Genomic DNA, 15,539 nt, shown 5'->3' on the forward strand with positions numbered 1-15,539 from the left:
GGGTGGGAAGACGCGTGTTTGTCTGGCTATTGTCACACAGCAATTGGTACTACTAGGTCATTTTAATATCCTGTTTAGATTTCTGCCTTTCAGAATGTCTTTGATTTTATATAGTATTTTAGTTTTTAATAAATATATGTTTTTAGAAAGTAGTTTGTATGTGGTGATACAAAGTATTTTTTTAAAAAAACTATTTCTCTGGAAAAAATGAACTATACCTTTATGAGTGCCTCTTCGTGCTTTTTGTGAGAGTGCAACTTTGCATGCTGGTGAGACGTGTTCTAGGTTATGCATGTGGCAGTGTTCTGAGCTGCTGTACTTGGAAGCTTTCTCTGTCATCTTCAGTGACCATAGTGTTAAAATAAGCAAAATAATTCCTGGCTTAGTGCCTTTATACTTTTTTTTACTCTTCTGCTTAATGAAGTAATAATACTAAATTTATAATAATGCTGTTGGACTTTCCTTCTTCCCTTTAGATCTGAACCACAGTGGTCTAGGATCTCATTATGAAAATTCTCACTGGGGACCAGTCTCTTCAAATAGTGACTCCAGCACAAACTGGGATAAAGTTATTGTAGACGGCTCTGACAAAGAAGCATGGCCATCAATCACTGGCAGTGACCCAGAGTTGACATCAGAATGTATGGACACTGACTCTGCCTCTAGCTCTGGGTCAGAGAGAAACCTCGTTATAATGGCTTCAGGGAGCACAGGTGGTGAAAATGATGGCATTCGAAATGGCATTGGACATGGTTCTCAAAATAAGTTTGTGGTTGGTAGCAACAGCAATAATGTGGGCAATGGAAGTATTAATGGGCCGTGGGGTTTATCCCATGGAACCATAATAAGCACATGTCAAGTTTCTGTGGATGCTCCTGACAGCAAATCTGAAAGTAGCAACAATAGAATGAATGCTTGGGGCACCATAAACTCTTCATCAAATGGAGGGTTAAATCCAAGCACTTTGAATTCAAATGGCAACCATGGTGCCTGGCCTGTATTGGAGAACAATGGACATGCCCTGAAAGGGTCTGTAGGGAGTGGTAATCCTGGCACAAATATTCAGTGCAGTACCATAGGTCAGATATCTAATAGTCAGAGTATTAACTCTAAAGTGGGTGGTTCAGCCCATGGTTCCTGGGGAAGCCTTCAGGAAAATTGTGATTCTGAAGTAAATGGTACAAGGAAGGTTTCATTCAGTGGGCAACCTCAAAACCTTAACACTGAAATGAATGGACCAAATAACACTACTAACTTTATGACCTCTAGTTTACCAAACTCTGCTGGTTCAGTGCAGATTAACGAACTGCCTAATAATACAGGGCATGGGGCCTGGCGTGTGAGCACAATGAATCATTCTCAGATTCAGGCCTCTCCAGTTACAAATGGCACTTCCATTTCTCATCTGAGCAATGGTGAGGCGAAAAGTGGTGGATCTTATGGTACTACATGGGGTGCCTATGGTTCTAATTACTCTGGAGACAAATGTTCAGGCCCAAACAGCCAAGCTAATGGTGACACTGTGAATGCAACTCTAATGCAGCCAGGCATTAGCGGGCCTGGCAGCACTAACTTTCAAATCAATGGGAATAAAGGCGGAGGGGTATGGGAGGCAGGGACAGTCAACTCCCAGAATATGCCATGGGGAAGTGGAAATGGTGCAAGTGCTGGCGGGAGTAGAAGAGGATGGGGCAATCCTGCACAAAACACTGGCACTAACATTTCAAATGGGGAGTGGAGTAAACTGCCTAGTAATCAGCATTCCAATGAAAGTGTGAATGGAAACAGCAGGAAGTTTACAAATGGATGGAAATCTACTGAGGAGGATGACCTTAACAGCCAGACTTCTGCTGCTTCTCAGATAACTGAGCAGAACAGCGCATGGGCCAAAACAGGTACGGGGGACAGCGAAGGTAGTTCGGAGAGCACTGGATGCCATGAAGATAGAGTAACTACAGAAGGACAGAATCGAGAGAGAAGGAAAGTTGACCAGCATGCATTACTCCAAAGTATAGTGAACAGAACTGACTTAGATCCGCGTGTCCTTTCCAACTCTGGTTGGGGACAGACTCCAATCAAACAGAACACTGCCTGGGATACTGAAACATCACCAAGGGGTGAAAGAAAAACTGACAATGGGACAGAGGCCTGGGGAGGCTCTGTGACACAGACTTCCAGCTCAGGGGGATGTGTGGATAGACCGAGCCCTAATAATAATGATACCTCATCTGTATCAGGGTGGGGAGATCCAAAGTCTGCTACAAGGTGGGGAGACTCCAAAGGGTCAAACAGCCAAGGGGGGTGGGAAGAAGATTCTGCTGCTACAGTAATGGTCAAGAGCAATCAATCATGGGGAAGTGGCAAAGAGGAAAAGTCATCTTGGAATGATGCACAGAAGATCAAACAGGGATGGGTAGATGGACAAAAGGCCAGCCAGGGTTGGGCAGTTTCTGCTGGTGATAACTGGGGTGAAAATTCAAGAAGTAACCATTGGGGTGAGGCTAAGAAATCCAGTTCAGGAGGTAGTGACAGTGACAGATCAGTGTCTGGTTGGAATGAGCCAGGTAAATCAAATTCTGTTACTTGGGGAGGTAATAATACAAACCCAAATAATTCTTCAGGATGGGATGAGCCTGCAAAGTCTAATCAGAACCAGGGCTGGGGAGACCCTCCTAAATCCAATCAGCCTCAAGTTTGGGGGGATTCATCAAAGCCAATCAACTCTCCAGAATGGAACAAACAAGATGTTGGCTCTTGGGGAGCACCATCTGCCACAAACAAACCCCCAGGGTCAGGCTGGCTGGGTGGACCAATGCCAGCACCAGCAAAGGAGGAAGAACCCACTGGCTGGGAGGAGCCATCCCCTGAATCAATACGCCGTAAAATGGAAATTGATGATGGAACTTCTGCTTGGGGTGATCCAAGCAAATACAACTACAAAAATGTGAATATGTGGAATAAAAATGTCCCAAACAGTAGCAGCAGTTCCGACCAGCAAGCACAGGTACATCAGCAGCTACTGTCTTCAAGTGCCATGTCTAGCAAGGAGAGCAGTTCGGGTTCTGGTAAGACTTGGTTTTATGCAAATTTGTGTTTTCTGTTAATTGTAAAACAATACTTTTTGTTCTTTCTTCATATAACAATATTTTAGTTTCAAAGTTGAAAGGGGAAGGTGCCAGTGAAGTACCATTTTTATTTATTAAAAAAAAAAAGTAACAGCAATGCTCACAGACATTTGATATTTTTATATAGATTGGAAGATCTGTTCTAGTTTTAAATAGCTTGAGTAATAAAGACTAGACAGCTCTACTTGAATTCTGGGGTGTGGAAACACAGAGAAAATATTTAAAGTGGTATCTGAGGAATGAAAGTATTTTTCTTCATTTGATTCTAAAACAGTTAAAACTTAATGTTGCCAAAGAGGCCCCGCCCAAAAAAAGCATTGAGTTGCTACAAGACAGAATGAAGGGTGGTGGTTTTATATGAACTCAAGATCAGACTTTCTGATCTTGTAGTTTTGGGCGCGGTGAATAATGATACTTGCAGATGAGTTTGCGTGGTTTTTATGAAATATTTTGTGCTCTGTCTCTTTTTCGAGTGCAAGAGTAGCATAAATACAATGAGCAGCTCTTAGGAACTTAGTATCTTAGAATTTTCTACTATCAAAATTTAATTCTTTACATATGAAATTGGTATTTTTGTAATTTTTTTTATGGAACAGCTTACAGTTGTAATAATAACCTTCATACAAAATGTAAATGTGTACTAATATGGTTTTTATTGTACATTATGGATCTAGAAAAGGCAAAACACTTCAGTCTCTTTAGATAGCTTTTAAAATCCTGTTTAAAAACATGCCAATAACTCATACTGCTTTAAAAAGGTTGGGGAGAGCCTTCTACTCCAGCCACTACTGTAGATAATGGAACTTCAGCGTGGGGTAAACCCATGGATACTGGTACTAGCTGGGGAGAACCCATCAGCGATGCAGCAGGCACCTCTGGCTGGGGAAATGCTTCTCTTGGTCAACAGGCTTCAAATAAACCTGGTGAGTGCTTTCTGCATCATTTTTTAATAAAGGTATTTGAGGACGGTGAAATACCTCTATAGCAGCTTTATGTTTTTGGAGGCTTTTTTTTATCTTGCAGTAAACATCAAGCTAACTTCTGTGTTAAGGACAGTCAGTTGCTACTGAAATGTTAATGTGCTGGATTTTTTTCACAACCAGGGCCTAAATCTATGCAAGATAGTTGGTGTGGAGATGATATGCCATTGACAGGCAGTCGTCAGACCAGCTGGGAGGAAGAGGAGGATGTAGAGATTGGAATGTGGAACAGCAGTTCTTCACAAGAAGCTAACCCATCTTTAAATTGGCCACCATATATGAAAAAAATGCCCACAAAGGTAATGAGGAAGTTGAGTCAAGGTTTTTGTGCTGCTGTCATTTCTAAAAGCTAAGTCAGAACAGATTGCTGCACTGAGTGGAGTACGTTAAGCTTTAATCTTCATTCATAACATTTTATGATGCAATTTAAGCAGTAGGTGGTAAACATCTTCTGAGTATCACAGGAATTCCTTTCTATTTTTAAGGGAATAATGAAAGGTGGAAATAAGCAAGATGAAACATGGATCAATCCATTCATTAAGCAATTCACAAATCTCAGTTTTTCAGTAAGTATTTACCTTTACCTGGCTTTACTGCCTTCCTACAATGCTAGTTATAATGCACAAAGTTTAAAATGCTTTATTGCCTAGTGTTCACTTTCATCGTGTTTTTCTTTTTACTTATGTTTGTCTCCCCTCTGTCACCCATCCCCATTCTTTGCATCCTCATTACAAAAAGACCTATTTATTGATGAAGAGTGGTTTTGTAAACTCTATCCAGGTATTCATCCAGTAGTCTGATGTTTTACTTAATGTTACGTACATATTTTGGTGATGATACCCGTTTTCAGTTGGGTAACAGCTAAAGGGAGAATATGCTTTAAAGTAGCATCTGATTTGTCTCGATTTTTTTTTTTTCTTGCAGGTTTGAATTGAAATAGTATATAGGAATCTCTTTGTTTTAGCTTTTAAAAATATTATTATTCAATAATTATGATTCATTTTATTACTTCAGAGAGAATCACCAGAAGAAACCATACAGAGCAATAAGATGGACATGTCTGGAGGTAAGAATAGGAGAACCTAGCTGGGGTTTATTGCTTTCCTTTCCAGTCTCTCTTTTAGTTTATCTCCTTCTGTAAATTACTTTTTAAAAATGTATATATAATATGTATAGTTATTGCTATATATAGTTAAATACATGTTTCCCTAAAGAAAAGGAGTAGAGAAAAAAATTTGTGCATGTGAGTAATGCTACACACCTGAATTGCCTGGTTGCTATAGTAATATTATCCATAAATCAAGCTAAGCTTATATGTATTAAGGTGACATGAAAGAATGTTTTCAGGGTGTGGTGGGTTTGTTTCTTGTAATATAAGTAAGTATCTAGCTTGCCTTCTGGATACCTTCACAAAATATAAACAGAAATGTTCCGAATACCACACTTGCTCATTGTGGTTCATTCTTGGAAACACATTTTTAGTTCTAAGAACTAAATTAATACTGAACAGTTATTCTGGAAACTTTTAAACCTGAGTGTAAAATTACTTGTGAGCAGTTTTATTTTTATTTGAATCCATTGACTGTTATGATTTCTCTAGCAAATCAAAAATAGTATAATGCTTTAATACATTAAGAACAATATATTATAACAATAGAATATTTAATTAAGAGTAATTGTAGCATTGTAGTTTTTATTGTAGTTGCACTGATTTTATTCCAGTTTAGAATTGGGTATTTTCACTTTTGGGCTCTATTGTGTAAAGAAATTGTTCTTTGAATTTTAGATTTTAATATTAATGGCAAGCCTAATTTTTAAATTATTTCAGTTTTTTTTAATTTGAATTTAAAACTTCTGCTTGGAAAGTAATTCTCTTACACTGCATGCAGTGAAGTACTAAATGGACTTCTTTATTACTGCTTGTATTTTGATCTTCTAACTTGCCTAGTGGAATTAATGATAAGAGATAACTTAAAATTTGCTTATAATAAACACAAATACTTTAAATTTGTGAGGTTTTTTGTTTGGTTGTTTTTTTAGCTAAATAGTTTTTTTCTTAACTGAATCAAAATAAAGGGCCTCTGAAATATTACCCAAATGTGTAGGGGATGTGATAAAGATACTACTTCAAGACAGTGCTTGTCTTCAAGCCAAGACAGTGCTTTATGGCTACGAAAAAAAAAACCAACAGTGGCATTCACAACTGGAAACTCAAGTTTAAACAATTATACTTTCTTGTTTTTAAGAGGAAACTGAGAATAATATTTTTGTGAAGTCTAGCAAAATCTGTTGACACTTTGGTGATTCCAAGTGTTAAGCTGTCTGTAGCCATTGCTTTATGGTGTTCCCTTTCCCTTTTCAGTAAAGCCCAGAGAGTTTAAAGCTAAACTGATGTTTTCTTTTATTAGTATCTAGCTTGGGACCAGTGTTACTTCAGCTCTTCATAAGCATAAACTGGTTTCTAGTGTATCTGGAAAACTGAATAATCCTTCAGTGTTGTAGTCACATCTCTCACCTTTTCGTAGGGTTATTGCAAGATAAGCGGATGGAGATGGATAAGCATGGCCTCAATGTTGGAGATTACAATCGTGTGGTTGGAAAAGGCCCTGGTTCTCGTCCTCAAATTTCCAAAGAGTCTTCCATGGATCGCGGTCCTTACTTTGATAAGGTTAGTAGGTGTCTTACTGGTGGACACTTCTAAACTTCTTTGACTCTGTATTCTAAGTAGTTACACGTGTGCTCCTTAGCTTTCTGCGTTTAGTGGAGAGGAAGATTAGGGCTTTCTTGTTAATCCATGAGATATGTTTTGTTCTTTTTAACTTACTGATATATAATACTAAGCACTTTCTGTAGCCCATTTGTAGTGCAAATGACTAACCTGATCTCTTTTGTTTTCTGCCTGTTTCCTGCTGGTGCTGGACTGTCATGTGACTCTTCCCTTCTGTTCCTGGCAATGGTTTCTCCCTTCTGCTTGCTTGCTGGCTGGTTGTTGCGCATCGGTTTGTCTGTCCAATCAGGATGGCATTGTAGCAGACGAGTCCCAAAACATGCAGTTTATGTCCAATCAAAACATGAAGCTTCCCCCTTCAAATAATGCACTACCTAACCAAGCCCTTGGCTCCCTAGCAGGGCTGGGTATGCAAAACTTGAATTCTGTTAGACAGGTAAGGCTGTGTGCATATCCTTGGCATGTTACTTGACAACATTTAATACCTTTTGATATAACATCCTAGCTACCTATGTGGTTGATATGTGTTTAACTTCTAATTCAAATGTATAGGGGTGGGAGAAGCAGCAAAAGAGGTTTATTGTCACTAACTGTCCATCCTTTCTCCAGAATGGCAATCCCAGTATGTTTGGTGTTGGTAATATAGCAGCACAGCCCAGGAGCATGCAGCAGCCTCCAGCACAACCTCTTAATTCATCTCAGCCTAATCCACGTGCTCAAGTGCCTCCTCCATTACTATCCCCTCAGGTAACTGAGTACATAAAATATTCTGGGTATAAACTACCAAAATGCTACTTCAGAAGATTGTTCTTTGTCTGTTGGTGTTGCTGATATTTATTCTGTAAATACTTGAAAACATATTTGGCTTGATGAGTGTTTCAGAAACTAGACAACTGTTGGCCAGGGATTATAATATTCTGCATCTAGTATAATTAATTGCACGTTACTGTCAGTCACTCTTCATACTGGTCCATTTTGCAGGTTCCAGTATCATTACTGAAGTATGCACCAAACAACGGTGGCCTGAGCCCACTTTTTGGCCCACAACAGGTAGCCATGTTGAATCAACTGTCCCAGTTAAACCAGCTTTCTCAGATCTCCCAGTTACAGGTAAGCTAACAAAGCTAGTCGCTCTGTGTTCTGTTTGAAAGTCTAAGTAGAGACTTACGTCAGCTATAAACTGTTCTTAAAAAAAACACCACAAAACACTGTCTCCTAGCGGTTGTTGGCTCAGCAGCAAAAAGCGCAGAATCAAAGAAGCATGCCTTCTGGTGGTCGTCAACAGCAGGAGCAGCAGGTAAATACATACGTTTATTATTAACTTTTCAAACTATCTTTATAAACTGCTTGTCGTCCTGAGCTGCATTTCTTGTTATAAATTGTATTAAAGTGTGCAAGAGTGAATGGGATTTTCACAAGCTTTAAAGGAGTGACTTAGCTTAATGCTGGGGTTTTGCTGTGCTAAGACGCACGGAGCACAAAGATGCGTTTCATTATCTATCTTTAAATGTGGAAGAGCTTTTGCCTATTTATATTGTAACTGCTCTGTTTTTTCAAGGGTCGATCTCTTAGTATGCAGCAACAGATGATGCAACAGTCCCGTCAGCTTGATCCAAACCTGTTAATGAAGCAGCAAACACCACCCTCTCAACAGCAGTCACTCCATCAACCCACCATGAAATCTTTCCTTGAGAATGTCATACCCCATGCTACTCCTGAGCTACAAAAAGGGCCATCACCAATAAATGCATTCAGCAGCTTCCCTATAGGTGGGTTTCTCCATGCTAATTTCATACAGTCAATTAATGCTTATATGACACACAGCCTTTCTTTTCACATTGCCTGCCTCCTCTGAAAACAATAGTGATTGTAATCCTGTTAGCAGTTACAATTTTAATGGAAGTAGTAATTCTTTGTGGGGCTTATCCACTTATCTTTGTTCACCAAAGAACTTTTTTCACAAGTGAACTCATTCCCAGAAGTGACTGTCTGTATTTCAGTGCAAAATACTTTACATTCTTAAAGAATGTCTGTCTCCTTTTATTTCTTTTTTATCCTCTGGGTCCCAAGGATGGTGCAAAGTCCTTTTGCAGTTATGATTCCTGGAGCTAAAAGACTTTTAGAAGTAGAATCCATACAAAGAATCCATTGATGTGGTCTCATTTCTTTGGATTTTAGAAACATTTTCAATGAATCTGGAATTGTATTGGTAGAACAAAATGTTTATTTCTCTTTTAGTGATTTTGTCCAGGAAAGAAAGCTTTTAGCTCTGCATTTTTAAAGAATGGTTGTCTCATTTCAGGCAAAATGTCTGAACATTTATAAATACAAACATCTCCTGTTTCTTTCTCCCTACGTTTCCAGGCTTCTGTCCAATTTCTACTTCAGAAATTCCAGGCTTGTATATTTTCTCCTTACTTTAGGTCCCTTTTTAATGCTATCTTATACTTACTACGACTGTATACGATTTACCTCTTGTTCCTTTTCCCTATTTTTTTCCTCCTCTTCAGTTTGCTTTTCTTCTATGTTATTCTAACCTGGTCATTTCTGTTGGGCTGATTTCCTCTGCATTCTCATTGCCCTTTGTAGAAAAATTTGTTTAATAGAGACTGCTGCTGACATCCTTGTGCTTATAGGTGGAGTGTTATGGAGCCAGTGGGTCGGTGCAGGCCATGCTGTTGCACTGCATGTGGCACACTGGAATTTTGCTTGTGGCCAGTCTTAAGTCCAGGCTGCTGCTTAATAGCTGATGATGATGATTGGCATTAAGATCTAACTACTGCTTTCATTCAAAGAGCAAGGCATAAAAATGAAGTTTGTTTAGCTATTAGAGATACTATGTTAGGTCTAATGAAAGGAATATTTAACTTTCTCACCAAACTTCATGCTGAGTAATTGCATCCTGCCTACATTAGGTTCTTTTCTGTTTCATTTCTTGAGTTGAATTGTTGTAGACGATTAAGTAGTTGCTTTCTCCCCTTAATCATTGCCACATTTCAGGAACGTGCAGTGTATGTAAGATTGCTTTGAGATCCCTCAGGAATCTGCTGCAGTATACGCAAGAATTCTTTGGGATCCCATTGGAGTAGTACTGTATCGTGATGTAAGCAAGTGGAGCCACACTCAGTCCACAAATAAAAGCTTAAGGGTAGAAATAGTAGGTTGCTGGAATTTCTTCACCCTTTAGTGAAAAACTGAGTCAAGGGGCATATTGGTAGCATCCTCCAAGTGCACAAAGTATAGTAGCATAGTCATGTGAGGAGGAGCTGAACTTACCAAGTCGTCTTCTGGAAAATCTTGCAGGTATGTTATTTTCTCCATGTTCTGATATTAGCATCAGGAGACCTAGCAATGAAAGCAGGGAGGTCCTGTTAACATTCTGGGGAACTGAATTTGTCAAGATTCACTAGATATTTGTTCATCAAAAGCAGAGATTGGGGGTGAGTGGGGCGTGTCCTTCTCTCTAATTGACCAGTGCTGCAGTCACATCCTGATTCATTTATAGAATTAAGTATTTCTAATATTAAAAATACCTTTTTCTGCCAAATAGCGAGTATAGCTGAACAATCTAAAATCTTCCACAATTGAATATGAAAAATTACATCTGGGAAGACTGTTTAAATTAAAGATTATGTTCAGGGACTGATGTTCATCCCTCAGTCCACAGGTTTCAAATATGGAGCTATGGACATACATCTGTGCCTGCCGGGGGGGGGCTGGCATTAACTTTATCAGCCAGATGTGCCTATTTGCCCACTTGTGATCTTTCTAACCCTTCTTTTAGAGGTCTGTCTTCTGCAAGCTTCTTCAGAGTTAGAAGAAAGTTTATTGTTGTGCACAGGTTATTGCTCTGACAACAGCAAAATGCCAGAGGGAGAGGTGTCAGAAACTGGATTGACTTTTTCCTTTTTTCTGTTTCAGCTATTGATAGTTGTTGTATTTCTTAAAACTCGGCTGTCCTGTTCCAAGGCACTTTCTCTGAGGCTTTTCAAGGGGCTGCTTTTCTTGCATCGACATCTGCTCATGCCTTTAAGAAAAACAAATGAAAAAAACAACCAAACAAACCAGCTTCTATATAGCAGTGAATATCAACTTAGAAACAAAATTAAGCACTAGTTTCCAGTGCTGAATGAAGTTGTTTCTAGTAGAGTTTTGAGAACTTCACTTTGTGTCTCTAGGCCCAAGTTAAAATGTTGTAGTGGTTTATTTTCAGAAATGAAGTAAATAGATCTGAAGGGCTGGAAATGTAACCAAGTATGGTTGTGAATTAAGGATTCTTACAGACCTGGAAAGAGAGCAGGCATGCCAAAGTCAAAAGCGTGGGCATATTGTTCAAGCCCAGAGCAGCTGGTTCTCACAGGTATTTTGATTGATTTGGGTTGGCATTGTGTTGATTCTCTGGCAGATAAACATTTTGGAATACAGACAACAGCTTAGAACAGGGGAAGACAAGTTTTGTTTGTTTTCTCTTATTGAGGTTTTAATACAGCGTGAACAGGATAAATAGAGGAGGGGAGCAGTATTACTTGTGCAGTTCCAGTGTGGTTCAGAAGCTGGCGAGGTGTCCTGCTGAACAGCCCAAATAAAAATGGGAATGAGGTTGTAACTGCAGGTACCAGTATATAACTTCTGCTGAATAGGGATGAGTACAGACAAACATTCCTGCTGAGAAAAATGTCTTTTATAACTGAGCGTAGCTCTTCAAAGTACAGTACTACTACTTTGTACAGATGAGATCAGTTGTGCTGGTGTTAGAAATGCCACTTTTTTTAGACGTTTACGTTTTAGTTTTACTTCCTCAATGGCTTCTTCCACTGACATTTTTGCATGAAGACATCAGCTGAGAACTTCAGAGTGCTTTGCATTGCTTAGCTTAGCTTCTGTCTGTAGTAAGTTCACTGTATTATATGCTAGAATGTTTCTCAAAAAACAGAGACTTGGAAGCATGAAATGACCATAGTAATATGCTCTTAAATGTTTATTAGGACAATAGTGGTAATTAGCAGAAGAGAAACATTTAGTCTGTATTTCATAAGCTTATATATATTTTCAGGAATGAACTCAAACTTGAATGTAAACATGGATATGAGCAGTATTAAAGAGCCACAATCTCGACTGAGGAAATGGACTACAGTAGACAGCATTTCTGTGAACACATCTTTAGATCAGAACTCCAGCAAACATGGTATGTTGAACATGTCATTAAGTAGCATTTGACATTGCACATCAGATTTTCATGTTCTGGGTATAAAACGCAGGTTTGCTGTATATAGGTCTGTACTTGTAACTACTGTGTTGCTTGTAGCTGTCAGAATTTGTATTGCGTTGCCTGTGTCAAACTTGCTGCTTGTCTTGTACAGCAGCCCATAGCTTTCTTGAATGTTTTTACTTACAGAAGTGATCTTGTGATGAGGTTTAGTAGAAATGTTGTACAGAATTCCTTTTTAACCAGACTTTTCTTTAAGTGTGACTATTGCTACTAGCTTTACCTTAATCTGGACTGGAATGCTTCATATATTTTTAAACCAAAAGCTTTAGATTTTCTAGCTTTCTTTCCCACCACCCTACTGGCCTTAAGGTGATTTATGGGGATTTAACTCTGAGTACACGTGTTCTGGTCATGTCTGACGTTCTTAGTTACGGGTTTTGGTTATGAATGTGTACATTTGCATTCTAAAAATGGAGAGAGCTTAGAAGGGATAGACTAGTACCATTGCTGTACTTAGTTTTAGAGGAGGTGCACTTGGTTGCTTCATACTTCATTCCAGTAATCAGGATTCATATGACATTTCAACTGTTTTAGTTGCTTGAAATCTCATCCAGTTAAAATTTAACTGTATAGCACAAAGGTGCCATGTCTAAAGATAGTTATAAAATGTCTCCAGTCTCCTATTACGGTTCAGTCTTCAGATTGTTTGGATATTTTTAGATTTGTCAGCTGTTTTACTACTATGAAATTACTTGCTGCCTTAAGCATCTAGTGGAGATACCCTGATACTGCAGCTCTGAACTTCATCTGATTGTTGCAGATGAACAGAATTCAGAAGTGTTGGTGTTACTTTAGCTGTAGGTAATGTTTTCTGAATAGTATTAGGAATTTGATTATTTGAACTCCATATTGCATTGAATCACTAGTAAAAATCATTTATTCCCTCAGAACTGTAGTAATCTTTGGCTTTGCTGTCTAATAACTTTTAAACTTGTCCATACAGGATTTGCACAGAATCAAATAGGTTCTGTACAGTGCTTTTGTTCCTTGCTCTGCCTCCAGTGATCTTTTTCATTTTATTTTTTCCCCCCCCTTGCAGTAATATGTGTAGAGTTTAGAGCTTTGTAGTAGCTAAAGATCCTTCAGATTTTGTAGATGTTTCTTCCAAGAGCCCTCCCATCACAGAATGTGTTCACTACCCCTGTTATCCAGTTGGGGTCTCACAGAATGCCCTTACCGTCTTGAATTAATATTTTAATTTAAATTTAATAAGTACACTATTTTAATGAAGTTATTTCATGGGAGATTATTCTTACAGTTTTCTCCTGAATTATTCAGAGACATTTCATTTTAGATTATATACTCCTGTATGACTTCCTATATAACTTGACATCATAAGAGGACAGTATGCTGCTGTATTTCATGAATGCTTTACAAAGGCATGTTTTTTATATCTATTTATGTATATAAAAATGGCTATGAAAAATACTTGACAACTCTTTTTTCTTTTTAATTAGGTGCTATTTCAAGTGGTTTTAGGCTGGAAGAGTCTCCATTTGTTCCATATGACTTTATGAACAGCAGTAATTCACCAGCCAGTCCTCCTGGATCTATTGGGGATGGCTGGCCCCGTGCCAAATCGCCTAATGGCTCTAGCAGTGTTAACTGGCCACCAGGTACACAACGCCAGTGCTTGCTCTTTGCATGGTTCTTTCTGTTCAGCTGTGTTTCTTCTGGGTTCCTTGGTCACTACGTGTAGAGGGGGGCAGGGAACAGCCTACAGAAAAGCATTAATACTGTGTTTTTAGCAGATCGAAATTGAGAGCAGTAGTTTTATTGTACAAAGAGAACTATGTCCCTGCTTTGAGATTTTACCCTGGTGAGACAGGACCAGAAAAACTAGAAATGAAGTTAATAAAGTGAAAATAAGACTAAATTAAGTCAGTTAAATGCTTAAAAGGTTTTGGATTTTCAGTCACTAAGAGATGTATTGTTTAGACAGCTGTTTCCTTTAAAGAAAAGAATCAAAATAAGCTTTTCTGAATCCCTATTCCTAGAGTTTCGTCCTGGTGAGCCATGGAAAGGTTATCCAAACATCGACCCTGAAACTGACCCTTACGTCACTCCTGGCAGTGTCATAAACAATCTTTCAATTAATACTGTGCGGGAAGTTGACCACCTCAGGGACAGGAACAGTGGTATGTTCAGATGCTATGTTTTCAAGTTGTGTACTAGTCTTCCTTCAGTCACACTGAGAGACTGTTTACTTGGAGATGTTTGCTACTTGCTCATCTCCTTGTTTATCTTTTGTATTGTGGATTTCACGGCTGAAAAGCTCATCTTTGGCTCAAGCATTGCTACTTGATGCAATGCAACAGATACTCCAAGAATGCGGGTAGAGTGAGTGAACGCTGCTGATCTGCATTCTGATGTAATTCTGTGCACAGAGAGGCAGTGTATTTGAAAGTAGGCAAGCAAAACTTGGCAATGTAGCCGTTGCAGTAATTAATGTAACTAGCTTTGCTTGCAATGAGTGTTGGGTGCTTCCTGCTGTTCAGCGTGCTTGCCACCACATGCCTTTGGGTCAAGGATGAGGACCGAGAGGAGTGGAGGAGGTCCCTCATCTGACTCTGCAGACGTGTTGAGTCTGGACTACAAGTCATGCCTTTTAATTTTATTGCATTTGTGATGCACTACGCTGTGACTGACTTCTGTCTTTATTATAGGGTCATCCTCATCTTTGAACACCACGCTGCCTTCAACTAGTGCCTGGTCATCCATTCGTGCCTCCAACTACAATGTTTCCCTCAGCAGTACAGCACAAAGCACTTCAGGTGATGTCTGCTTATCTTGCTCTGAGCTGGTGTTTCTTTCCCCTTCCTGTGCTTCAGGGGGATACTAAATGTTAATAAAAAGTAGTCCTGAGGTCTCATCTGGGTGGTAACTTCTCTAATTTTCGAAGCAGCTATTTCAATTTTACTCTTAATTTAGCAGCTTTTATTTGTAGCAAGGTGATGGTTCCAGCAGCATAGTGATTACGCTTGTCTTTATATGTCTTTTAGTAGCCAGAAACAGTGATTCCAAATCAACATGGTCTCCTGGATCAGTCACTAACACCTCTCTGGCTCATGAGCTGTGGAAGGTCCCTTTGCCACCTAAAAGCATCACTGCTCCGTCCCGCCCACCTCCAGGGCTAACAGGCCAGAAACCACCGTTGTCCACTTGGGATAATTCCCTTCGTTTGGGTGGAGGATGGGGAAATTCTGATGCCAGATATACCCCTGGTAAGGATGTCTTTTTGTGTATGGAGGTTTTTTGGTTTATTATCAAGCTAGGGAGTCTCCTGTGCATTTGGTTAGATAATCTGTCACTGTTAGCTAACATCTGTACCATTTGTCTTGCCAAAAGCAAAAGCTGGTCTATATATCCTAAACTGCATTGCGGCAGACTTTCTACTGAATAAAACTGGGGGAAGGGCTAGGTATGGTATGCAGTGG

The 15,539-nt window shown here is 39.2% G+C and overlaps 1 protein-coding gene across 1 annotated transcript in view; it reads left to right on the forward strand.

The window, feature by feature from the left end:
* Nucleotides 1–15,539, forward strand: part of TNRC6A (trinucleotide repeat containing 6A) — a 40,362-nt gene that overhangs the window by 20,990 nt on the left and 3,833 nt on the right. The window contains exons 5-19 of the mRNA XM_010570502.1: nt 477–3,065; nt 3,884–4,048; nt 4,229–4,404; nt 4,591–4,671; nt 5,120–5,171; nt 6,631–6,773; nt 7,443–7,580; nt 7,815–7,943; nt 8,053–8,130; nt 8,392–8,602; nt 11,887–12,018; nt 13,560–13,718; nt 14,100–14,240; nt 14,769–14,876; nt 15,105–15,326. Of these exons, the coding sequence (XP_010568804.1) occupies nt 477–3,065; nt 3,884–4,048; nt 4,229–4,404; nt 4,591–4,671; nt 5,120–5,171; nt 6,631–6,773; nt 7,443–7,580; nt 7,815–7,943; nt 8,053–8,130; nt 8,392–8,602; nt 11,887–12,018; nt 13,560–13,718; nt 14,100–14,240; nt 14,769–14,876; nt 15,105–15,326 (4,524 nt within the window). The remainder of the gene's footprint in view (nt 1–476; nt 3,066–3,883; nt 4,049–4,228; nt 4,405–4,590; nt 4,672–5,119; nt 5,172–6,630; nt 6,774–7,442; nt 7,581–7,814; nt 7,944–8,052; nt 8,131–8,391; nt 8,603–11,886; nt 12,019–13,559; nt 13,719–14,099; nt 14,241–14,768; nt 14,877–15,104; nt 15,327–15,539) is intronic.

This window comes from Haliaeetus leucocephalus, unplaced genomic scaffold (genome assembly GCF_000737465.1).
Source record: "Haliaeetus leucocephalus isolate CR32 unplaced genomic scaffold, Haliaeetus_leucocephalus-4.0 Scaffold295, whole genome shotgun sequence".
Lineage (NCBI taxonomy): Eukaryota > Metazoa > Chordata > Aves > Accipitriformes > Accipitridae > Haliaeetus > Haliaeetus leucocephalus.